General features: G+C 35.5%; 2 protein-coding genes across 5 annotated transcripts in view; both read right to left on the reverse strand.

Annotated features, from left to right (window-relative positions):
- Positions 1 to 521: 521 nt before the first annotated feature.
- RCOR3 (REST corepressor 3) overlaps positions 522 to 26,855 on the reverse strand; it is a 51,980-nt gene continuing 25,646 nt past the window's right edge. For 3 of the 4 annotated variants that reach the window (XM_042975492.1, XM_042975491.1, XM_042975494.1), the window contains 5 exons: positions 25,042 to 25,260; positions 19,306 to 19,383; positions 10,948 to 11,005; positions 2,664 to 2,905; positions 522 to 2,198 (listed from right to left, as the gene is read on the reverse strand). In XM_042975492.1, the coding sequence (XP_042831426.1) occupies positions 1,854 to 2,198; positions 2,664 to 2,905; positions 10,948 to 11,005; positions 19,306 to 19,383; positions 25,042 to 25,260 (942 nt within the window). In that variant the 3' untranslated portion in view covers positions 522 to 1,853. The remainder of the gene's footprint in view (positions 2,199 to 2,663; positions 2,906 to 10,947; positions 11,006 to 19,305; positions 19,384 to 25,041; positions 25,261 to 26,855) is intronic. The other variant, XM_042975493.1, reaches the window with a different exon arrangement.
- On the reverse strand, positions 21,882 to 24,984 carry LOC122235732 (vesicle transport protein GOT1B-like). The gene is given in 3 exon segments (XM_042975495.1): positions 21,882 to 22,557; positions 22,559 to 22,582; positions 22,584 to 24,984. Coding segments are annotated over 3 exon segments (549 nt in total). The 5' UTR covers positions 22,941 to 24,984; the 3' UTR covers positions 21,882 to 22,389.

The following is a 26,855-nucleotide window of genomic DNA, read 5'->3' on the forward strand; positions in this document are numbered from 1 at the left end:
ATTTTCTTTTAAGATATATAACTTCCCCCCCTCCCCTCGTGGCTTTTAAAGTAAAAATAAGTATAAATTCTTGAATATTAAGGGTTTTAAATCAGATTTTTATCTAGTTATAATCCAGGGGCAGGAACTATTTAAAATGATCCAATGAGAAAGAAAAGACACATCCTGGAAAAAGTTTGTGCCAGAACTTAAGGTCCTTCTGAAGAAGAGTGGTCTAAAACTTCAAAATTGAAACTAAACAATGAATTTAAATCTACAGCTCTTTTAAGGCTTTAGAGCCAATGTAAGGATTATTTTTCCAATATTGAGAATATATGACTTCTCAAAACAAATTAGGGCCTTAGATGTTGTAAAGTAGTTCTAAATATGAGAATGTAAATGTGCAAACATTTAGCCTTATGTTTTCACTAGGATAGTAATCTAAGTGATCTGTCCCTTTGCACAAGTCATGATTCCAATATGAAATCACTGTATCAAAAATATTAGTAACACATTGTTGAAATACTATTACTTGCAAAATATTCTTTGTAGGTACTTAATGATTTATGAGTTCAATTAAGACTTGAAACGTTTTTGCTTCTTTATAAAAAGGGGCCTCAGCATTTTAAGTTAACAGCACAATTGTGACAATATACTGATACATCTTTAGATGACACAGAACAAATTCTTAAATTTATTTTATGAAATAATGTTGATGATTTAACCCTAAACCAAACCCACAAGCACAGGTCGGCTGCAAGGAATACACAAATGTATCCAAATAGTACAATAGAGATTTATCAAGAAAACATCCTTTATATTAAATGCAGACCATATTAATAAGTATGAGGGCAATTTTAAGTCGGAACCTAAACACAAAAAGGGTACTGTAAATAAATGCTTCCATAACCACTATCTCCACGTTACTGACAAAATATAATTCTCTTCTAACGTCCCCGAATATAGGCAACTAGTTAAAAGCAGATAGCATTTAGAAACATTAAAAAAAAAAAAAAAAAAAGTCAAAATTAACTCCATCTTCAAGGAACTTAAAGACACTGTACTTCAACAAATTAAGTCCTCATTTGTACGTAAAATTATTATTCCGATCCTCTTATTACTGATAGATGACGGGTCAATGACCTTTAAGCAAGGACTTTGTACTAGGACCCTGAAGTGTATGTTAAAGGGTTAGTAGGTTCAGTACATTCTTTGTGGTTTCATATAATTGCTTTGCAATTGATTAAATTGCTTTCTTTTAAAGGAATATATTAAAATTCCTTTGGAAAAAAAAGCAAGATTTTTTGAAAAAAGGGATATGCACTATAATTTCTTAAATATGCATTAAATGAACATATGTCAAAATCTGAAATGCAGGCTATTTATTCTTGCACTCCTAACATAGGAAAATGTTGTTAAAAATTAAATTAAGGAAGAAAGAAAAAAGTCAAACATCCTTAAGAAACTTAAGGAGTTTTCACAATTCCTAAGTCAATATTCCTGTACTAAGAGCCTTGACTATGAAGAGGCAGAAATATAAAGAATCTCAATAAAATAAATACAGTAAAAATAAAACAAGAAAACCTTGGTATATAGAATACTTAATCTTTTTTTTCTTTTAATGAGATCATGTCACTGAACGTATACTCTACAAAGGAGGCTAACCGTACGTAGGCTTTTTATCGTATAACATTTAGTTCAGTTGCATGAACTAAAAAATTTCTTAGACATCCACTTATGCTAGCCCACTGCCACAGAACTAGTTCGCAGCCTCAGTATCTAGGAAGGATTATCCTGTCCTCTTTTGCATCAGTCTGATGAGCACTGGTATAACGGTAGGGTGAAAAGTTACTGTAGCTCTGTCCAATTTAACTTTAGTGCAGTGAGGACTGTGAATCTGTCTGAATTCCGATAAGTGACGGTGGCTGTTGACCACCAACCGTGGACAACACTGGTCTTGGGTTTAGACGGGGTGGCATAGAATTAGCAGGGCGAATGAGAGGTGGTGGAGGCTGATTTAAAGTTGGCCGGGGCTGGATGAACCGAGCCTGCTGCTGGAGTGGAGGAGGCTGCCGGTGAAGAGCAGGGGCAGCAGGCAGTGTTGGACGAAGAAGTGGTGGAGGCTGGTTCAGAGTGGCAATGGGGGCTGTTGGTGTTGGAGTGGATGATGGGGCAGGAGGTGATGGACCCAGAGTCCGAGGAGCCTGTGGGGTCTGTGCCTAGAGGTGAGGAAACAAAAATACATGTATGAGATGATAGTTCCTAATGAACTTAGTACAACATAGTTCGGGCTGTCACAGGAAAAACAAAACAAATCAAAACAAAACAAAAACGTAACACCAGTGTTTTTTGGAAGCACAAGCTTCTTTTATTTTAAACAAAACAAAACAAAAACCAAAAACCGAAAAAGCAACGAAGCTACCAAACAGGCATCTTTATTAGTAAACAGCTTAACACTGGAAATAAAAATAAGACTATGAAAGAACAATACACTCTCCATTCTTCTGGGATCAGAACTTAGCATGTCATTAGGACTTAAGAGTCACGATAGAGGCACCACTGAGTAAGTGTATTGTCAACCTTTCATGCTCATTTAGCTAGTCCTCTGACAAATTAACCTTACAGAACACCACACAAAATGATTCCTCAACTCATATGAGCTCAAATTCCATACACAAACACACCTCCTCTTCTTCATCAGTGCTCTTCCCTGATGGCACATTAGAAGCACTTTTTGTCTCCTCCCCTAAAGCAGAAGCATCACCATTAGAAGCCTGGGTTCCTTGTTCTGCTTCCCACTCCTGCAATACCTCCTCTAAGTTAAACCGACGCCTGTAGTTTACAAAGAAGTTCTTCACTTGGCCAACAGTCTTGTTGCCAATTACATCTGCAATAGCTTGAAAATCTTTACCATATTTGCGGACACCTGGAAGGCAAAGTAAATAATACACCTGTGAAGGATCAATAAGGAGAGCTGTGTGTACTACACATCATGCACACACAAAAGATACCAGCAATGAAAATCCTTTCTCATAAACTCTGCTCATTTCTCAATTCTGAGATAGAGACTAAGATATCAGGGTCACAGATGAAAACTATCAATTACGTCATTTCATCGAGCCAGCCACTTGCCTTCAACTGAACAATCAGGAACTTACCATTTTTTACATACTCAGTTATTTTCTCCAATCCTTTCTTGAACTCTCAAATACAGTCCATTTATTGTAAAGCATTGAATTCTTTGTTCCATCCTCAATTCCACATTCATTTATTTCCCTAGTAGCCAGTCACCTAAATTTGAGCAACACCGTTTGTAAACAAAACTGGATGGGAATAAGCCATCTCTTTTATCCCCTCAATGGACTGAGTGAGTAGTCTTAGAGTTCCCCCATTAAGAAAAGCGTTATAATTTGGCTTTAATATCGGCTTCACTATGATTACTTGCCTAATCTCACCAGGGTACCAACGTAGAGAAATAAGAATTTAAACACACACAAAAAAGAATCATCACAGTGTGACGGACAAAAACAAGGGAAGCTATTCTTTGGAGGTAGCTGGATTTCAACTCCCCTAACAGTTGCAAAGGCTGTGCATGTGGAGGAGTCCCAGCGGTACTGCAGAGAGGGCTTGTTGGGCTTATCGTCACTGCTGTAAATTTAAGAAGGACTGCACATTCAGTTATTTGAGAACTTAACTTTTCACTATGGAAGTTTTATTATAACAAAAGATTACATTTGATTTGTGAATTTGAGATAGTCAATTATACTACAGAATTTGAAATGACTTTCTGTAATCAGATGGGTAATAAATTGCTCTTAAGGGAACTGTAAAAGGAGGTTCACTGACTCATTCTAGAAAGAGATGCACTTAGCTCAAAAGATAAAAGCTGTCAAAAATTTTGATTTTACAATTTGATAACTACTGTTTAAAATACAGAAACAGTAACTCATTAATTAGACATGAGAAAGGAGGAAAAAATGATACTTATGATATTAAAGTGCGTAATTTAACCTAAGCAACCAGAATCATGGGGCTTTAAATAAATTCAACATGTACACAATCACAGATGAGAGAATAATATGAGGATATGTTAACACCCCAGGAAAAACGCTAGACACGTTCTTAGTGGTACCTATTGGTATCATCTCCCCAATTATCTTCTTAAAGCAGCATCATGATATGACAAAATTCTTGCTTTTAATTTCTGCCCTTCTTTTATATGGAGAACTTGGGAATGAGTATCTCCTGCTTACATTCAACTAGCTAGGCTTGACTCCATGGGGTGTTCCTTTATCTTAAAGGCCATTCTGGGCAAGAAGTTTGAGATTATTAAGCTATAGTGATTTTTAATATAGAGTTCTGGGTTTATAAACTATGCTCATTTCCTCTGTTCTCAAAGGCAAAGACATGCATGATAATAAATTATGACACTTGATGTTCTTTACAGCATTTAGCAATATAAATTCTCTTTAAATCCATGAGCTAATGTCCACTTTAAACTCTGTAGTTAAGTATAAATTCTAATGGTGACTAGGTTCCATTGAGGGCATATTTGGCAATAGAAATCCAAGGTTATTTAATATTAGAAATTACTTCTATATATTCAAGTACTTCTCTATTACTTATACTTTGAAAATAACAAATTATTTGAGATTGCTGCACTTGAAAATAACTACTCTTTAGAAATCAGACACAGTGTTCTATCGATGTACTAATTTTCAAGGGATATTTAGTTTACATTTTAGAAATGACCAAATCTACTGAATACATGAGATTAGAAATGAAAACTTCAAATAAATCTAAGATTAGTTCTTCTGTATTCTAGCAAGAAGTCACATTAAAATTAACTGAGTCCAAGTATGAAGATATTATAATGCTCAGAACACCTATTTCTTTAGCAAAATATATTCCAAAATCTACCAGTAAGTTGTCCCCATGTCTGATTCCATTTTATAGCTGTCCCCTTTTTTGATTTCCCATTTTCTCTTGCTCAATGGACTTTACCATGTCACCAACATTGTTGCACTTCCAGAGTTACAGACCCCTCAAAGCAAAACTACTTCCTATAGGAGCCTTAGTTTTCCCAGATACTCTGGATATCAAGGACCTTTTCCAAGTCACCTAGGTTCTGAGTCACCCAGGTATGTTTATTATTAACTCATGGATGCCAGTCTTATATAAACTACTTTGCAAAATTTTAAGGCTCAGATCAGACCTCTGGAGTCTGGTTGAGGATCCCACTCATGTCCGGAGAACAAGTGGGCCTTCAGGGATATTAATCCCCTCAGCCTGCAGGACAGCTGGGCAGGTTCTGGAACAGCCAGAGCTCTTTGGCAGTCTTTTCTGGACAACAGTAGTCTCATCTGTTTTCCCCAGTGTGTTGTGACAAATTTTGTATTTTTTTTTGTATGCCATGATGTGAGAAAGGTTAGGAAGTACTGTCCAATGAAATATAATGCTAAGTACACAGAAAGTGTTCAGGAAATAGAATTGATTTTTTCTTCCCCAAACAAGAGTCACATATAGCTAACTTCATCACCTTTACACTCCCCATGATGCTGGCTCAACAGCCTATTTTGGTTAGAAGGTGGAATTCTTAAGTTTATACCGTAGCTGATTAACTAGGTAAACTCTAGTGAAACACCAGCTGAAGACTTAATGGGGCAGCTCCTTCAGAAGAATCCCCAGCTAGCCTTCTGGAGGAAAACCTAGCAGGGGCAGTCAAAGCAGAGGAACTAACTTTAACAACACAGGACATCAGAGCTACTGTTGTGCCGATTTGTACCTTGAAGAAGGGTGGTCCATTCTTTTCTCATAATTTGTAATAGGCAAGGCCATCTGATTGATTTATCAGCAAGGGAATTAAACACAATGATTAAATCTCTCTCTTTCTATAGATGAAAAAGGCTTATTAGGTCCATCTGAACCATGGTTTTAAATTAAACTTCTCACCTTTAGGGCAAAAAGTCAGTTTTTAAAGGTTAGTAGAATGAAATTTTAGAAAATCCTGGAAGATGTAAATTGTAAATTTCCCAGGAAGACAAAGAAAAGCATTTTCAGTCAAATTTCGAAAGTTCATTTGAAAGTTACAGTGAACAACTTGGCTTCCTATGCTGGCAAATGATACTTTAGAATCTTTAACATACACTTTTAAAGTTCTGTTTGGGAATTAATATAAAAATATGACTGATATTACATTTTATAAAAGCCCACATTTTCCAAACAGTATTCTTCATTCCACCCCCCAAAAACCATATTCGTATATATTTTTTAATTTGGCTAGTAAGATTGTAACTTCAGAAGCATTTGTAGCATGGTGTTTCCCAGCTTTCGACATGAAATTACAGACTTTTTTTTCTTCCTGAGACAGAAGGGATATCCCGAGACCGTATTTGGTACGTTTAAAAAGTTATTTTTTAAAATCTGATTTTGGACTACAAAAAATAAATCAAAACATTACAGTGGCAAGCTGCTTCTGGGTAGTAAAATTTGGGGGAGGCAGAATATTGTTTCCTGCTTCTTGTAACAAAATTTCTTAAAGTGAGCATATACTTAGTATAACCAGGAAATCCATTTTGAAATAAGAACATAGTGACATCCAGAAACTTCAGGGATACAGCTCTTTCCTATCAAAAAAAGATTAATTTTAAACTCAAACCATTTGGGAACATGCACTTCTTTGTACTTCCTGCAAATCTCTTCAAGAATTCATATTAAGGTGAAAAAAAAAAAGATATCAAATAGCAGTAGGACAGTGAATGGTGTCATGTAGGTGAGGGCTAAAAGTCAAAATCATATATTCTCTTTCTAATGTCTACCCTTTCTCTTCTGAGTCTTGTGTTCCAATCTTCCCTGTTATAAGTTAAATTCTATCACAAAAATGCTGGAGATTTTGAATCAATTATTTGAAGTGCATGCATCAGAGGGCTGATACTTTTGGGTCTCCATTCTTATGATACCTTATGATAGAAGAAACTCTCTAAAGCAAACAGGTGTTTTTTAGATGGAAAAATATGAATCACCTATTTCCATTTCCTTTTGATCATTCATGTACTGGGTTACAATCCCTATGTTTTAATCAAGTGCCAAATCTGTTTTCCCCTCCTTTAGGAACCATTCTAGCTTTTTAAAAACGTATGAGATAAAATTAGAAAGACAATTTCTAGACTTGCTACTTAATTTCTCCTAAAAACAAATGAAACATACAAACTACAGGAAGAGAAGGTAACATTTAAGTGTAAAAGCATAACTGACCAGAACAGTTTTGTCGTTTCCTGTTTTAGAAGAGAAGGCAGGCAATATGGAAAAAAAACACTAAAAATTGAAGTTGACATCTTGATAAAACTGGAAAAATTTATTGTCGTTTACCTTAAAATAGCGCTAATATTTTAGGTGGGGGATGTATTATTTTTTAGCACTAATGATTAACACAGTTAAGAGAAGGTCTAAAATAAATATTGAATACCATGCTCTGCCTCTACACACTTTAAAGAGTCAATGGTTTGTACTATCATTTAAACGTATTATTTTTTGAAAACAGCTAATAATTGTTCCATTTTACATGAAAAAAAATACACCGAGAATCTAATTCCTTTCTTAATTCTTGTTAAGAAATGTTTATCATATGAGTATCAAGACTGATTTTAGGATAATTCTAAAAGCACTATAGATTAGAAAAAATATTTATATGTAGATGACACAAGCCATAAACAGAGATATTTCCATTAACACAAACTGTGAAGACTATAATTAATTTCACTGTTAACTAATTTGTTATAGTAAGAAAACACAGACACATAAGGCTGGAACAGATTACAGAAAATGTAGAAATACCATTCTAAGCAAGTACTTTTAGAGGTTTAAATTAGTTGGTGTTTATAATATCCTACCTGTGGACTCTTGAAGAATGTTACTCAAGTTTTAACATAGCTAGAACTAAAATTAACATTTAGTAAAGTGATAGATTACACAAGTATAAACCAGATATTCTTGTTTGGTCTGAGCATGACTTCCCCCCTTCCAAATAAGGGAGAAAGAAGGAAAAATAGTTTATTATTTATTTAAATATTTATTATTTAAATGGTAGTATTTAGTTAACAACAATATGAGTATATGGTAAAAAGAAAAAAGTGGGAAATATATGTTTAAGCCCTAGGAAATGATCTTAATATATTTATGTGGTTTTAAAAGAGTTACAACAAATAAGTTTATTTAATAGAATTATAAATCTCACTAAATGACACTAGAATTTACAAATTTCTCTTTCCAAGTCACTCTAATAGTCAACTATGAGCAAGATTTAAAAAAGCATTTAACAAATGAGTAATCAATCAGAATATACACACAGAATGTCTTAAAAATAAAGTGCTTATAAACTATTAATATCAAAATATAAATGATTTACTTTGTGAAACTGAAACAGTCATAAGAATAATATCATCTAAAGGTTTATCACAAAATAAAGATTAAAGAGAAAAAAAACCCCAAACAACTGCCCGCTAAGACAGGTACTTCTGAATAGCAAACTCTAAAGTTAAAAAAAAACCTGCAGTTATGTACCTTACCTACACTGAGACTCAGGTTCAGGTGACATTACTATGTGATTACACTGTTTATAAGACATACGTCTAAGAATTTTATAAACGTGTGGACTCATTAGCAAAAAAGGCACTTTTTAATTTTCCCTAAAATAACTATTTTGGACACAAATAGCTCTATATTATTTTATTTTATGAAACAAAAACCACCCAAAATGAAAAAAAACAAAAACAAAAAAACCCTTAACAAACCCAAAGAGAAACAAAAATTCCACATACAGAGTTAAAATAAATAAAACGATGACATTAACATATTAAGAGAGTACCTTCAAAATCCTAAGACATGCATATTTCTGTACAAATTGCTACATCAGTATGATTTATTTAAGGATTACTTTTCAAATGGGCATAAGAATACAATACTGAATATATCTCAGCAGAGGGGAAATGTTTGATTATATTCATAACTATTCTTTTAATATATATAAGCTGAGATATGTCCACATAAATATATAGCTTAAACTATAAATGTAAACCTTGCCATTATCCCTTTCCTTGAATGCAGCTCTGCATCACATCCAGCCCAGCCATAAGACTCAATGGTCTCTACCACTTAAAAACAGTGCTGCAGAACAGTATCAAATCCTGAATGCTTTGGAAACATCAGCCCAGATTTCCCAAGTAAGTCTCTTCAGAAAATCCTTTACTGGGATAATTTTCTTATACTAGAGTACAGGATTAATATACTAACCTTTAAGCAACTGAAATACTGGAAATCAGGGTTAAATTCTCCAGGCTTTATACACACATGCACACGCGCGCGCGCACACACACACACACACACACACACACACACACACACAAGGATGGACAGAGAACACAGGCTTTACATCAATAAAAGCAATGCCTCCTCAAATAACTATGTTAGAGCTATTAAGTCACAGATCCAAATCAGTATGAAGCAGCCTCTGGGGAAAAAAAAAATTTTTTTAAAAGTAAGCTCTATGCCTAACATGGGGTTTGAACTCATGACTGTGAGATCAAGAGTCACATAACCTACCAAATGGGCTAGCCAGGTGCTCCTGCTAATTTTTTAATCTGAATTTTAAATAGTTTCTAATTTAAAACTGGCTACTACTGAACATTATAAACTAATTAAGCTTTGTTCTGACTCATTCAGAAACTTAGTTCCACAATTATAGATGTGCTCAATGCACGTCCAGTACCCTGCCTCCGTAGGATCAAGCATTCTGTTTATGAAATGACTATTTTGTGCTGTATAGGCCAAAGAGAAGGATGACATCACCGTGTTGGCACCGTCCTGTGACAGTTTCTAATCACAGTGGCCAGGTAATTCTTACTCACTCTAATCCAAACTGCAGAGTTGTCTATTAATCAGTTTTTAATTACATTATTCTCATATCCAAATGATACCTGCAGATCATTTTTGAGTTAAATATGTTCTCTATGCTTGAATACCTAGAAATATTTTTTAAAGTACTTATATGTTTCACGAGGGCCCAACTTTCTTAGATAAAAAAAAAAAAAATTGCTAGTAGCTACCGACCTAGCAACTATTAGCGCTCAACACAAAGAGGGCTCAGCCAGGAAAACCAAATTATAGACCAAACTTACAATTATACAATCAGTCCTGCAGACAGTTTATCTTGAAGGGAAAAGAAAAAAAGCAAAACAAAACACAGCTACAACACTGAATAAAAAATATACAGTTTGCCCTTCCTTAATTCAAACATGGGAAAATCCAAGTTTATAATGCTTCCAATTTGCCGACAGGCATTCATAATACAAAAAGTGTTCTGTCATATAATTCAACAAAGCATTCTTATAAATAGTGCATTTAAAAATGCTTTATGTATATTTTTAAAAGCATCTCTTAACTCTCTCTTTTGTTTTACATATATATATATATTTTTAAAATTGGGTTTCTAATCATTCAGTGTCACATATCTCAAGTTACAATACGTTGAAAGTGTATCACTAATATTTTCAGTACCTGACATTTATCAAATAGAGAAACACTATTATACAGAGTAATTAGAAAAACCAGAAACATAATAGTTTATGCTCTTAATGATGAATTATCAATGACTAATATAAAGAATGAACCCAACTGCAGGAACACAGAAGCAAAGGCACAGAGAAACCATATGACTTGTTTGAGCTTGTCATCACCGCCATGGTTAAGGCTGAGAATGTGTTACATGCTATACAGGACCCAAAATGCATATAGGCTCAGTAAGTCACATCCACAAGAACAAAACAGAATTCCTGATTATCAGGAATTTTTGTGTTTGTGGTAAACACAAGAGCTCTTTCTTGATCCATTTCTAAAGAAAGGGAAGAACTATGGTCGTCACCTTTCATGACAGGTTAAATAGTTAACAACAATAACTGCTTATCTTTAATATACCTTGCACTGCTAGAAGCTGCTCCTCTGTGGTCCAACGGGCATTAATTTTCTGATTTGACTACAAAATTAAAGAGAAGTTTCCTAATGAGGATATGAAGACAGACATTTTTCCAAAGTGCTTATTTTTTTTTAACTTTTCACCAAATCACAGACATGAGATTACTAAAACTCTGATTTACGTAGATTCTGTTTTTATAAGGATTAAAAAAATATATTCTGAGTTACCTTTTACCCACACAAAAAGATAATGAAAGTGAAATGTACCAATTTGGGAGCATGAACAACATTCACATTTATACTCTAGTCAGAGGCATTAAAACTGAGAAAATCTATTAGTCACCCATTTTCCAACTACAATGTTCCTACCACACATGGCAAGTGTTAATTTTAGCTTGGTTTTAAACATTTAAGAGAATTAATCTTCTTTAGAGAAGATCTGTGACTCTCTTTAAAATTTTTTCTCTTCATATTTAGAATAAACCTAACCTTGCTCCACCAAAACCAGTGTTACAAATGAATATAGAACTAGAGACGAGGCCTAACTCCTAAAATATTTCTTTTACTTTCTGAAGCAGAGAGTGACGCACTATAAGAACAGATTTTTCCCCCAAGACCTCCCCACATTTCTCCCAATATTTTTGTTTAAAAAAAAATCCAAGTTCAGGATTTTTATTATGACAAAATTACAATATTAAACACCTAATCAAATTTCATTAGTGTATACTCACTGATTAGTACAAGGACTTCTGGCAGAAGAAGGAGGGACAGAAATAAGTACACCAGTCTACAGAGGTTTGCAGAAGACACTACCAGATAAATTGTCCTGGTGTAATACATGGATGGATAGGCTGTGATACATGGATGGATAGCAAAACAGAAAGAAATGCTTTCTTTGAGAACAAGTGTTTAGGTCTTATCTCACTCAAGGTCTTAGCAATAAGAGTTTCTACAGTACAAAGAGGTTCTGGGTACATCTACTTTCTCACCATGAGGAAGGTGTATAAAAAGCAAGCATTCAGAAGAAAGACTAAAAGAAAAAATTTAAATTAGAAAAAAATTATTAGAGAAGAAAGGAAAAAAGTTTAAAAAAAGACTGAATAAAGGAGGGACAAACCTAAACCAGAGAACACTGAATACCAGGTGATGAGATTAAAAGAGATAGCAAGGCAAGGCCAGACAGACAGTGGATAAGCCTCAAGGTTAGGATACTGGCAATGAAATAAAAGAACAGCAAAAAGGTCAAGAAAAAGCGGGGGCTATAGCATAAAGAAGCAGTAATAAGAAAAGAGTGAACCAAACTTTAAAAGTGTGAAAACGAAAGAAGGAAGGAATGGAAAAGCAAAAGGAGACAACAAAAGAAAAATTCAAAATTTTAAACATATGTTCCCCCAAAAGAGGGCTAACAAGAATGGAATAGGAGCTAATATTTGAGGTGGCAATCTGATGCCACCTGGGCTATGAAAGGTAGATAAAAGAGGTCCTTGGTACCCAAGGATAATTGTTCTAGAACCTTTTTAAAAGGTCCAGGCATTTCAGAATAAATGGTGTAAAAAAAAATAAAGGGTTGACTACAACTTAATCTGAAATATGAAACTAAAACTTATGAAAATTATTTTTTAAATAGTTAATGGTTTCACTCATATGCTTTTATTTATTTTTTTATTTTTGGCATATAATAGTATAATGGCATAACATTCACCAGCTTTGAAATTTGTAACATGAGCATATAATAGGTAATTCTGTTTTGAAAACTTCCAACAATTTTTTCAAGGGCCTCCCTTAATTCTTTGCTACTCAAATTGTTCTTTGAAATGCGTATGAGTCATCAACCTTTTTTCAATTGTTAACTCTGCTAAATACCCATCTGTTAACAATTTTGCAAGTGATTAAAGCCATTCTCTTGTACTTTCATAGACTTTATGAAGTTTTGCATCTTTTGCAAGGTTTATAATTTCATTTTGGTTTGTGCTGTATTTGCATTAGATTAGCAAGGAAGTAATAGAGAAGGATGCTGATGTGATGGATGGGAAAGATAACAGCCAGAGTTAATGAGGGATAGCTGGTGAGCAGAGCCTAATTTTAGAAGTGCTTAGTTCATCAGTGAATATTCTCTTGTTTGGCAAATTTGCTTATCCATGAATCCTTCAGATTAATGAACACTGGATACTGAAGATCTCCTGTAATACTACATTACAAGTGTTCTGAAGATTAAATTTAGGATAAATGTAAAATTTTTGTAAAGCTATGTTTAGAACATATGTTAAAAACCTCTAGCACAATGCCTGAGCCAACTGAAGTTGAAGTTGATTAACTGATATTTGTTAAACCTGAAAGGCAGAAACTGGGAGAAAAGGTACCATTAATGAAAAGGGAACAAAAAATAAAAGAGCAGTAACACGCACTATGAAAACTTATTTTCAGCTTATAAGCAAATCAGGACACAGGAAAAACACAAATAGCTATTAATAAAATTAAAAGTTCAGAGTATATGGGGAATTTAAAGCTGAGAGGGAAAAGTCACAATGACTAGAACAAAAAAGAAGGAAAGTTGGAAGGGCTGGACATTGAGGTGGGTTTAAGAACAGGGTAAGTTTCCGAAAGGCAAAGATGAGGAGAAGGCATATCACGTATAGGCAACAACAGATCAACAATTAGGAAGAACTAATAAATAATCCTAGAAAGTTGGTGATATTTAACTAAACTAAAATATGGTAAGGATCATTTATGGAAGGGCAGTAAATATCAAGGTTAATGAGCTCACACTAAATTTAATAAGCAATAGTTTCTTGGGGGAGAGGGAACAAGGGGAGAGAAAGAGGATTCTAAGCAGAATAAGACTTTAAGCCCACACAGCTGGGAGAAGGGTGGTGCTGTTAAGGACCTAAGAAGTTCTGAATTGCTGACTGGGGAGGTGTGGGAAGGCAAGGCTAAGATGGTGACAGTAACTGGGGATTCACTGACAATGAGGTAATTAAGCCACGTCCATTCAGGTGGAGCTCAGGATCCACTTGAGGCTAAAACAGGTTCATCCATGTAAACACAGTTTTTAAGGGTATGGAAAAAGTTTGAGGGAAAACAATGGAGCCATAGCTTACTTAGATGAAGGTTCTAGAATCAGCCCATGAATTAAAGAAAGATTTTTGCTTTTAATTCCAAATTACTCTTGAAATATTCTTAAAGGTGGTAATGGAGACAGGCACACAATCTCTCAGTCAGTCCACATGGCCAGGTATTCCTTCAGCACTGAAATGGACCATTAGTTTTTCAGTGAATCTCTAGATGAAGCCTTTGGTTGAAATTTAGGGTAGCAACGAATGAACAACATGAATACATACATAAATACTAGAATTTCAAGTCAAGGAAACTGCTCACACAGGAGGCACATGGAAGCTGAAGCTGACTCAAGAAACAGTGGATTCACAGTTCCACCTCCTAACTGCTCACTCTGGGGGAGATGCTTGATAAATGGAGTCCAGGCAGGACTGCCAGGATTACTCTACTTGCTATTATTAAACATTCTTTTTCATTTGGCTGAGTATCTGTGGTTGAGTTTGTGTCATTTATATGTACATATGATATAATTTTAATATATTGAAGTGATGAGCTTGTATGCTGTCTCCAAAGAGAAGAGCAATGAATGAGGATAAAAACTTGGGAGAATGCTTATATTTATGTACAGAAAGGAAATTACAGCTGAGATGGGAACATAATAGTTATAAAAGACAACATCACCTCTCAGAAGTTAAAGGGAGAAGGAGAGGCTGTCATCTATGTCAAGGGCTCAGAAAAAGGCCAGGGAAAGGAGTGAGAGCTGTGGAATTCGGTCACTAGCACCAGTGTTAGCCTTTAAGCAGCAGCTTCAGTTAAAAAATGTAGGGAGGGGGATTGAAACTGCATGAATTAGAAAGTCTGTGTATGACAGAAGGGAAGCAGTGGAAGAAAGGGAAGACAAGGAGAAACAGGGTCAAAATTTTTTAAATATACAGGATTTCTTTAAGTTATTGATTTTCCTATTCTCTTTTAAACTCAAGAAACTTTGGTAGAGATTTAACTTAAGGAAAGGACAACTAGAATATATCTAGCAATCTAAAACTGTGTAGTAATTGTGGCTAGCTAGGTAGTAGCACAGAGAACATACTTCTACAGCAAAGCCCCAACTGAAATGCTGTTGTTTTAAAAATAACACATTACTCTAAACTAAAATAATCCAATGTATAATAGTCATGAAACTAATAAAAGGCCTAAAGAGCCTTCTAGAAGAATCTATGACATCCTTAGAAGATCTTTCAGAATCTTCACTGCATCCTTTCCCTGTTAAATCAGTCTTCACATCTTTCCCATTTTTGTCAGTAGCAGATTCATACTATCTCTGACTTGAAAGAATTAGGAAAGGTCACCAAGTTAAACCTTTCATCCAATGCTTAAAACTCCATCCAATATCTGTAATGAAAGGAGGTCACCCACTTATGCATGAAAGCATCCACAGATGGGGAAATTTCTAGCTTCAAAAAGCACTTTTTTAAGTTTCTTCCTTCCTGGATTCATTAATCTCCTTGTCCCCACGCACCTACCTCCAACTAAAACAAGTCAAAGCATAACCCCACATGTCACCACTCCTCCCAACACTCTTACACGGTTTCAAATAGATACATTAATTTCTATTTGGCAATGTTCTTTGGATTTATCACTTGCTGGCCACTCCTGCAATTAATACCTGACCCTACCCAAAACTCCTTTTACCATTTACTTTATCACTCACGTGCTTAGTATTTTAGCAGCTATAAAGATTCCAACTTAGCCTATGCAATACTACCAAGATAATCTTCCTAAAATTAAAAATTCCCATTACATCCTTCCTATAGGAGGAACTTACAGGTCTTCCCATTTGACTTAATTTAAAAGGCAAACTTCTCTTCCTAGCTCTCAGACTTTTATACTCCTGCCCTTGCCCACTGCTCTCTATCATAAAGAAGTCCCTGTGAAACCCAATCTTGTTAATATCTCTCTCATACACCATGTTTACTCATCCTCTGCATCCAACTTTGCCTTCGTAAGTAGACAACATGCTTCATGAGAAAAAACTGTTTTATGTTTTACACTTCCACTGGATTCTGAATAGTAATCAGCACTACAATGAGCACATCCTAAGTGCTCAGGGAATACCTGTTGACTGGTTTTTCCCCACTGGATTTATACATAGTTTGAATGTACTGTTCAACACCAAGCCAGTGTTCATACTATTCCCTCCACTTGCCCTTTCTTTATGTGTAAAACTCCTATTCATCCTTCAAACTTCAGCTAAAGCATCTCCCATTAGGAAGTCTTTCCTGATTATCCTAGCAAGAATGAATATTACCACTTGTTTTCCTGTAGCATTTTACTTGTAAATCTATCACACAACTTCAATCATTTCGTCTTATAACATCTAGACGGTAAGGTGGTGTTTTTTGGTTTTTTTTAAAGCAGATGAAAAAATCCATCTCTTCCTCATTTTAATGTGTCCCCTCTTTCCCTTACACACTTCCCCCAGTGCCTAAAACAGTGCCTTACATGAAATAGGTGATCAACAAATATTTATGGGAGTGAATGGACTTTCTTCACCAAATATTTTCCTAAATGAAAACAACAAATACAACCAAATGAGTAAGTAAAGCATCTTAATAACTGTTTACTTCCCGTTGAGTTACATCATTTAGTAGCCTACTGTTCCAATGGTTAATGAAATTCTTTTGTTAGGTATTAGGTAGAAATCCTATTAACTAACCTAAAGAAAAGGGGATAGATTAATTTTTCAAGGTGTTTACGGTGACTGTTAATCTAGTATTTTGAAATGTATCTATTCAGGTTATTCTCCCCTGCAAAGCAACAGAAATTATATGATAAATATAAATATATCCTGGGCATTTTCTAGATAATAAAATACACATATTTTTTCAAGTCATCTGAGTTCAATAAATCAACCTCAAAGTAATATTCAAACTTCACTCTATGGATAATAGAATGTTAAGATTTTGGTAGTTTCATTTTATCATTATTTTTACAAAAAAACCCCAAAAGATGTAATAAATGTTTGATAACTTCTAACCCCAAAACTGCATTTATTTATTTATTTACTTATTTACTTATTTATTTTAAACATTTTATTTATTTTTGAGACAGGGAGAGACAGAGCATGAACAGGGGAGAGTCAGAGAGAGGGAGACACAGAATCTGAAACAGGCTCCAGGCTCTGAGCTGTCAGCACAGAGCCCGACGCGGGGCTCGAACTCACCGACCGCGAGATCATGACCTGAGCTGAAGTCGGCCGCTTAACCGACTGAGCCACCCAGGCGCCCCCCAAAACTGCATTTAAATGTGAGAATCAATATACAATTTTGCTATTAAATGAAAACTTTCAAAAGTAAGAGGGAGCATGATATTAATCTAGGACTTCAACTGAACTCTAAGATTCTGAAATATAGCCAAAGTTTGACTATTTATTAGATGTGTGGCTTTGATCAAGCCAATTAACCTCTTTGAGGCCCAGTTTTATCGTGTAAAATAATAGTATTTGCTTCATCTACTTCTTGGGATTGATATGAGCATCAAATGAGATGGCATAAAGTTGTAAGTGCTATTGCATTTTCATGTCTTACTTTATATAATGTTCATGAGTGAGGTTATCCTTCAATTTTCTGGAAATACTGAGGTCAGAATCAGTTTCCTTGAAAATCTGGTAGATGTTTTCTGTAAAACTGTCTGGGCCTGGTGTTTTCTTATGAAAAAAATGTTAATTGTTCCTTTATCAGGTTTTCTTTTTAAAACAATTTGGTGAGATAGATTTTCCTATGAATTTCTAAGTTTTATTTAAATTTTCAAATTTATTGACAAAATTCTTTAAGGTACTCCCATGTTTTCAGTATCTTCTATTTTTTTAAGTTAATTTATTTTCAGAGAGACAGAGAGAGAGAGAGCGCACATGAGCATGTGCACAAGTAGGGGATGGGCAGAGAGAGAGGAAGACAGAGAATCCTAAGCAGGGCTGGAACCCATGAAACCATGAGATCATGACCTGAACCAAGATCAACAGTTAGACATCCAACTGACTGAGCCACCCAGGCACCCCTATCTACTGTATGTTTTAAATTTAAGTTTTAAGTTATGAAATTATAGGCATTTAAAGTTTTTGGCTTTTATGCATTTAAAGGCATAAATATAAAATTAAAATAATTTCAGTGTAAAACTTAAAATAATTTTTGTTACAATAATATAAAGTAGTATTCTTTGTATTACTATTTCTAGATAAATAGAAATGTCACTAGAATGTTTGCCGGATAACCTGTGGTTTTGGAATGAGATATTTTATTAGTCTATATATATCTTATTCTTTTCCATTACCTAACCTTCTTGAAAGAGACCATTTGAAACAAAAATACAAAAACAATTTTATTCCTAATGATTCTTCCTTTCTAAAAGATTCAAATGAGACAGAATATGGTGCATTAGCTCTGAAGCACTGTTTTTCTGCCCTCCCCCCACCAGCCCCTCACACATATTTCATTTGTAGATATTTCAGGCAACCTGTGATGGGGCGTGGGGGTTGGGGTACGGGGCATCACATTAGGACCAAATAAGATTATTTGATTATTACATACATAGAAAGGCAAGTACAGGATATGAAGCATAGCATAGGAGTCTTAAAAAGAGAGAATGGAGAAAAGATTTAAAATAGAAGCTTCTGTAGAAAGATTTGATTGGACTTTACGGGCATTTAAATACTCCTATGATTGTCACAAATATCAAAAATATATTAGATTTCAGACGAAATACAAGAAAGGCTTGAGAAAAAGGTTAATCTATATCTTGTTTTTAGATTTCACATTTTCAGGGGTATGAGTACAAGAATGTTAATTAAGTCCACCTACTAAAATCCTAACACAAAATCTGAATCAAAAGACAAATACCTTAAAATAAAAAATTACAACTGCTAAATGAGCTCCTTTTCTTGTAATCTTTTTCCTGTTGTATTACCAAGTCACACACCTCGAGCAAATACTGCTGTAGACCCAGAGATGTACTGGCTTGCTTCTCAATTACCTTCTACTCTCAGTGCACTGGGCCTATTTGTATAACTGTTTTTCCCTACTTTGCTTGATATGAATTGCTAAGGGCAGGAAAGAAATGAATTCACTTAAATCATTAGCCAAGTCTCAAAAGACTAACTATCTAAATGACAAAATAGAGACATGACAAATTACCCACATTATGACATCTTCAAAGTATTAACAACGCATGTGACCAAAATAGTAAATACTGGATAGATAATTCAGAGAATAAGGTTTCACCACACTTAGTCACATATATTCTTCAATAACATACCTCAGGAGGTTTGAATTCTTCAATTCCACCTTCCATTTTCTGTTTAAGTGCACTGTTTACTTGCTTAGCATTCTGAACCTTCAACAAAATAACCCAAAGTATGAATCAGATCACATACTTAGGTAAATGTATGAATATTCAATAAATGAAAAGGATATAGGATATATACCAAAACCTGCTTAAATTTTATTTCAGGAGGACAAACACTTATACTTTATCACACTTGGGGCCATTCAACTAATACCCACATCAACTATATATGTATCAACTAATTTTATATATATCTAAAAAACTAATAGTCTACAAATCATAGTATCTGAGTATCTTTTAACAATATCGCCTCATAAGAAAAATGGTATATAAAGGAATTAAATTCCATTACTATTTCTCATTACCATAATGTTTTGATCAAATTATTATTCCAATAAGAATGATAATTTTAATAATCATAAGTATCACTGTTGGTGCTTCACATGTAATAAATCATTTAATTCTCAACTATTTTGTGAAGTAAGTATAATCAGTTCTGCTATAACCTGACATACGCATTCTCAAAAATCAGCCCACTATGCAAAGTTGCACAATAAAAAACCACAGGACTTATGGGGAAACAGAGTTAGGGACACAACACTGAAAAACCTCATCGATGACAAAAAAAAGGAACCTTATAAAAATAATAGTTTTATGCATTCTAAATAAGAAAGAAATTCACAAATGCTACAAGAAAGATGGTACTTCACCTTGGAAAAGACCTGAGGTTGCTTAGAGAAGGTAGTGTCAAAACAGTTGCAGCTTGTGAGTTACTGGGAAGTGGCAGAAGGAGGTTATTTGAAATCAGATGCAAAGTTTTAACACCACATGTGGATGTGTGTGGTTCGTAATATGCAGTGAACTGAGGGAGATAGTACACATCTGAAGTGTGTGGATACATACTCAGCAAGGTACAGTTTTTCACTGACAAAAGTCAAACATAACCAAATGCAAAATGCACATTATACTCAAATTGTTTCCTAGTGTTATCAGTTGTGTTGGAACAGATTCATGTTTTCAAAGCAAGCTTTATAGCAGAACTGACTCTACTTTTACTGTAACCATTTTAGAGATGAGGAAGGTAGGGCACAGAGAAGTCAAGAAACTTTCCCTAGGCCACAGCTCTAGGAGGCAGAACATGAATTTGAACCATGCCAAGTTTTTAACTACTATTTTACTAGAAATATTATTAACATTTACTAGAATATTAAGGGTTAGGATTTTTTTTTTTGCTCATTTGGTTACATTTTTTCTTGGTTTGCTCTTTTTTTTAGTTTGGACAATATTTATAAAGTGATTTGTGGAAATTTTTTCCTCAGAGATCATTCAAATGTGGTCAGCCATGTTAGACATACAAAGATAAAATGTAAAAGTCTCAGTCTTTAAAGATTTCATAGATTAGTGGGGAGACAAATATAAAAGTATAGTAAATGCTAAAACACCCAACCTAGACTTGGAGGAAGAGAGAGAAAGGAGTAAGTGTTTTGTATATGTGTTAGTGGGTGTGGGTAGTGGGGAAAATAGGGTAAATTTTCCAAAGGAGATGACACCTAAATTTAGTTTTAAAGGATTAACAAGAATTAAGCAGGGAGATAAGGTTGGAGCAGGAAATGCCTTCCAGGCAGAACAGCAGGTAGAAAAGACAAGAAAGCAGTTAGGCTGGGCCAGAACAAAGAATTTGAATCTTGCCTAAAGACTAAAGGAAACTTTCTGAAGAACTTTTAAGCAAGGGAGTAAATGTAACCATATTTGTCTTTTTAGAGCAATAATTCCAGTTGTAATTTGGAGAAGGGGATAGAGTGAAGACGAAAATTAATCTAACAAGCCAGAGAAGAAATACTGAGGACTTCAATTACCACAGCAGGAAAGAAGGGGCGATGGTGGTGGCACACAGACGGATAAAATAAATAACTTGGAAACAAAATTAAGATGTGCTTGGGAAAAGCTGACAGGGGAGACTCAGTAATCAAGGGTAACTCCAGTCACTGGCCTGAATAAGTGAGTGTGCGTGGTGCTGAGACAGGGAATGCAAAACGAACAGGTAACTGGAGTGGGTAAGGGAGAAGTCCGTTTAGACACTAGGAGATGGGTCTGGGATATAAAAGTAGTAGAATTTATAAACCCAAGAGTGCAAACCTTTACTACGTCACACATCAAAGGACTAACCAACAAAGGAGTTTAAAGCTTTAAAGAAGGTCCTTCATAAAAATCAATAAATATAAGCTATAAGTGAAGTAGTAGTGTCAAGGATAAAGTATAAATACATGTGACTGAGTACATTTTATCCCTTCATTATTTAAAAAAATTTTGAGCACTTGGGCACCTGGGTAGCTCAGTCAGTTAAGCATCTGCCTCTTGATCTCGGCTCAGGTCATGAACTCATGGTTCGTGGTTCAAGTCCACATCAGGCTCTGTGCTGGCCGTGCAGAGCCTGCTTGGGATTCTCTCTCTCCCTCTCTCTCTCTCTCTCAAACTAAATAAAAATAAACTTAAAAAAATAAAACAAAAAATAAAAAAACAAAAAATTTTGAGCACTTTTTAAAAATTTTAACCATGTTACCAAAAAAAAAGTCGAACGACTTTCATACATCAAAACTGGGTTTTCCTCGGCTTTAATACATTAAAATGACATAATCCAATCTAACTCATGTTATCACTTTCAGAGACACAATGCAACTGGAAATACTTTTGCCATTCCAGTGGATATTTCCAAAAAGCAAATGCCTATGGGTGCTCCTGCATCTTCAAAAGAAAAAGAAAAGAAACAGAACCACAGTTCTCCAATGATGGCTGTATTTCCCACACTGCAGAAAAACAATAAAAATCATCCTCAAGAGTTTCAATATGTATTGTAACAAAGATTTCACTCCTTCAGTTTCCTTGCTGACTTCTTAGATCACTTGATTAGAAGACTACTTTCATTGCTTTTTAACTGCTATTGGTACTTGGTGGGATCTAAGTTTTAAACTTCTGTAAAAAACATTACAAGCTATTTCATGTAATTTAATTTTGTGCTGAATATTCTTCAAAGGACTTTATAAATAATACAATATTTTAAATGAATCCCCAATTCACTTGTCTTTCTACCATATTGTTGCTTTCTCCAACTTTATCAACAAATGATCTAATTCCATGTAAATTCAAGAGGAACCCAAGGACTGGCACTCTTCTAATAAAGCCAGTGACCATAGGAAAGAAGCCCCTGAAAACAAGAAAAAAATCAATAAATTTCAAAGATCATGCCTACCGAAGGGCCAACCAACAAGGACAACAAATATACCACCCAGGAAAAATCTTGTAGCTTTCATGTTATGTTTTTGGAAGAAGACTGTGAATGTTCTTTGTAAACCAATTGCAAAAGCCAAGCTAGTCACAAATAAAACATTTCCAATAGCCAGTAGTGCTTTGTCAAATAAGAGAATCATTCCAAAGAACAGGAAAAATACTCCATATCCTGTTAATCCCACTCCAATTCTCTGGGTGTCCGGTAAGGAGATCATGGCTGCCAATGGTGAGAGCAGTTGCAAAAGAACCTCGGGGTGCCCAGGGCGTGAAGCAAAGTCAAGAGAAGCGCCAGGAAGCAGCCCAGGCAAGAACCACCACATCTTCTGGAAAGATGCAGCCACTCCTACCCCAGCTTTAAGACCACTCAAGCCATTTTTAAAAATATTACAGACAAAGTGTTTTAGAAGTTCTCTAAGGAGAAGGGGTGTTGTAGTTTGGGAGATGGGAGTCTTACATACATTCACTGTTCAACTAAAGGCTAAGCATTCAGTCAAAAACATGCTACCTATATTGGAGTCCAGCGTCAGAGCAGTCAAAGGAAAGGAAGTCTAAGAAGGAAGAAGTGGTTGTCAGTGTCAAATATTATTGAGCAGTAATAGATTCAATAGAAATAAGAAGCAAGAAGAGGGCATGAGATCTGGCAACTTGTTAACAAATAAACTTGAGATTGCTTTTGCAGTGGTAGAATTAGGATAGTGTATGGGGCAGAAATTAGATTGGGATGGGTCAGAGAATATGTGATGATAAGAAAGCAGAGGAAGCTAATATGGTAGATATTTATTCAAGAAGTCGGTTGGAGAAGAGAAGAGGAATGTAAGAGCAGTTTGGGGAAAAAACAAGGGTCAAAAGATAGAGAAATCTGAATGTTTGGGACACAGAAAAACGATCTTGCTCCCACACTATACTGCTGCAAGATTCTTACATTTTATATACAGTGGTATAATATTAACTCCAAGGAAGCATATTGTAATACTTAAGCTAGGACGATTATGGTAGGTTGAAGATGCATACTGTAATCTCTAGGGCAACTACTTAAAAGATGCGAAGAGATACAGTTGAAAAATGTAAGTAAGATCATGTCACACTTCTCTTTAAAATCCTTCAGTGGTTTCCTAACTCATGATTAATTTTACATTTCTTAACATAAATTCCTGTCTGCCTGTGCTGTAACGTGAAGGCAAGTAGAAATTAACGAAGAGCTTTAAGATGAATGATTCTGATCATACGAGTATTTTAAGAAGCTAACACTGACAGCAATGTATAACCTGGAGCTGCAGAGAAGTGGATAGTGAGGACAATCAACAAGACAGTTAGGGTTGGATAAGAGGTGGTAAGGGCCTGAACAAAGGTAGTAGTGATGGGATTAAAAATGAGGGGACGGATTTAAAGAAAATTTCTCAGATAAAACTTACACAACTTGGTTACCACTTGGGTTTGTGTGTACTGGGGGATGTGATAATGGCAAGGGATAAATCAAAGATGATTCTCATGTTTCAGTAAGACAGAAAACAGAAAAGAAATCTTTAGGGGATAGATTAGATGCCTAGCAGGTAGCTAGAAATACAGCAATATAGAGCTTGGGAGAAAAGTCATAGCCTGAGAAGTAGATTCAGCTGTCACTGGCATGTAGTGTATGGTTGATACAGACCAAGAAAGTACAGACTTGGAAGAGTACCTAGATCTAAGAGACACGGAAAACAACGGAGACAAATAAAAAGAGGAAAAGGTGACCGAGAACGGCCAGAGACCTAATGACAACCATTAACTGAGTACATACTATGTGCGAGGCACTGTTGTAAGCATTCTCATGTATTTTCTTATTTAATTCTTCCCAAGCATCATGTTGTTATCCACATTTCAAGATGAAGAAACTGAGTTAAGAGTTAAACAGCTCCCCTAAGGTTACACAGGAAGTAGACGATGTAGGTGGGGTTAAAATTTAGGTTCACTGACCCTATATCCTTACTCTTAACCATGATTAACCTAATTATGATGAGAATACATTTATAATACCTCGGCTGCTACCACTGGTAATAATGATGAGGAGGTGAGAGCAGCCAGTACTCACTGAGCATTCAAAATGTTCCAGACGCTGCTCAACAACCTACATGTAAAATCTCAAACAATTCCCAACAACTTGCAAGAGAAGTAGGATTATTACCCCCAATTTCATAGATATAAAATTGAAGCTCAGAGAGTCTATTATTTCCCAGTATCACAGAGCTAACAGGTAGTGATGCTGGGATTCAAATTTAGAATAGACAGAAGCATCTTTGAATTTGGAAACAAAGTAAATTTTAAAGACTGAAACTTATGTAAACAGGTAGCTGAGAAAACGTGCAAAGAGCTGAAGTTCACTGAGGTTTCAAAAGGGGATAAACAAAATGGATAGGATCATTAAAAATGATTTTTATGAAATACCTGACGTTTTAAAGAGATCAGCTCCATGTCCAGTTGCCGCAGGATGGTGTTGGCTGCATTGGGACTACAGGAAACTGCTACCACATCCTCCTGGGTTAAATACATGCCCTTAGGTGGACGGCACTTGGAGCGCTGAGAGTGATGGCGGTGTTGTAAACTCTGATACTCTCTCCTTCCAAGTCCAATCTTGCTGGTTTGGACAGGCTGTTCAGTATTGCCCTAGAAGGATAAAGGTAGAGTAACAGGTTATTTTGTTTTCACACACAAATAACCTGAAAACAGTCTATTTCAGTATCTGCTGCACTAAGTACACCTAAAAAAGACTTCTAACCCATTACATCACATATGAGTACACACGCAGCACTTACCAACGGGGGGAAAAAAAGTATACAACATAATGCATCCCTGACCCAATCTACTCAATAAAATGTTTGGTTTCCAGCCCAGAGGCCTATAGAGGACTATGAACAAATGAAAAAATAAGCTGGACTCTAAACTATTCTTGTTTGCTTCAAAATAGAATACCATTTCCCTCAGCAATAAAGGGCCAAAAAAGCTATAACTTATTAAGTGCAAAAGTATTTTAAGAAATTAAAAAGAAGCAAATTAGGAATTACAAGTGGCCAATAACATTTCATTCTCACTTTAAAGCTGTTGAAAGAGAAGTAGGCCCCTAAAGATTAAAAAGGACACAGAATTATCTTTTTATTTTTTTATTTAAAAAAATTGTTTTAATGTTTATTTTATTTTTGAGAGAGAGAGAGAGAGAGAGAGAGAGAGAGACAGAGCATGAGTGGGGGAGGAGCAGAGAGAGAGGGAGACACAGAATCCAAAGCAGGCTCCAGGCTCTGAGCTGTCAGCACAGAGCTCGACGCGGGGCTCGAACCCATGAACCGTGAGATCATGACCTGAGCCGAAGTTGGATGCTTAACCGACAGAGCCACCCAGGCACCCCTCTTATTTTTTTAAATGTTTGTTTATTTTTGAGAGAGCGAGCGAGTGAGCATAAGTGGGGGAGGGGCAGAGAGAGAGAGGGGGACACAGAATCCGAAGCAGGCTCCAGGCTCTGAGCTGTCAGCACAGAGCCCAACGCAGGACTCGAACTCAGAACCGTGAGATAATGATCTGAGCCAAAGTCGGACACTTAACTGACTAAGCCACCCAGGTGCCCCAACACAGAATTATCTTAAACTTGACATTTCTAAACTCTAAATCTATTTATCTGTGAATAAAATATGATGTGAATTTGTATTTTGGAAGAGGTTAAGACAGTCCTAATAATAATGACCATGAAATGTTAAGTAGGATTTCATTGTTACTTTCAATATTCTTAAAGTGTGACATAAAAATACAATGTTATTCTGTGCTTCTGAGACAGGAATCCATTTGAAACTGCCCATTAGGTTGAATGGCACCTAATTTCAACTGAACAGATTTAATACTCCAATTCTTTAGAAAAGGAATCCAAGGGGATAAGTGAGTATGCAGGAGCTGGCACTTGCCTAACACCCATGCTTCAATGGACAACAGGTGTCTCACACTGGGGGACATCTACGCAGCTCAGTTGGTTAAGGGTCAGACTTCAGCTCAGGTAATGATGTCACTGTGAGTTTGAGCCCTGATCCGGCTATGTGCTCTTGATGCAGACCCTGCTTTGGATCCTCTGTCTCCCTCTCTCTCTGCCCCTCCCTTACACTCTCTCTCTCTTAAAAATAAATAAATTAGAAAGAGAGAGAGAAAGAAAGAAAGGGCCTCAGGTTGGTAGGGCCTTCAGACATTTAGCAAAAACAAATGCAAAGTGTCTCTAGAAGAAT

Source organism: Panthera tigris, chromosome F3, assembly GCF_018350195.1.
Source record: "Panthera tigris isolate Pti1 chromosome F3, P.tigris_Pti1_mat1.1, whole genome shotgun sequence".
Taxonomy (NCBI): domain Eukaryota; kingdom Metazoa; phylum Chordata; class Mammalia; order Carnivora; family Felidae; genus Panthera; species Panthera tigris.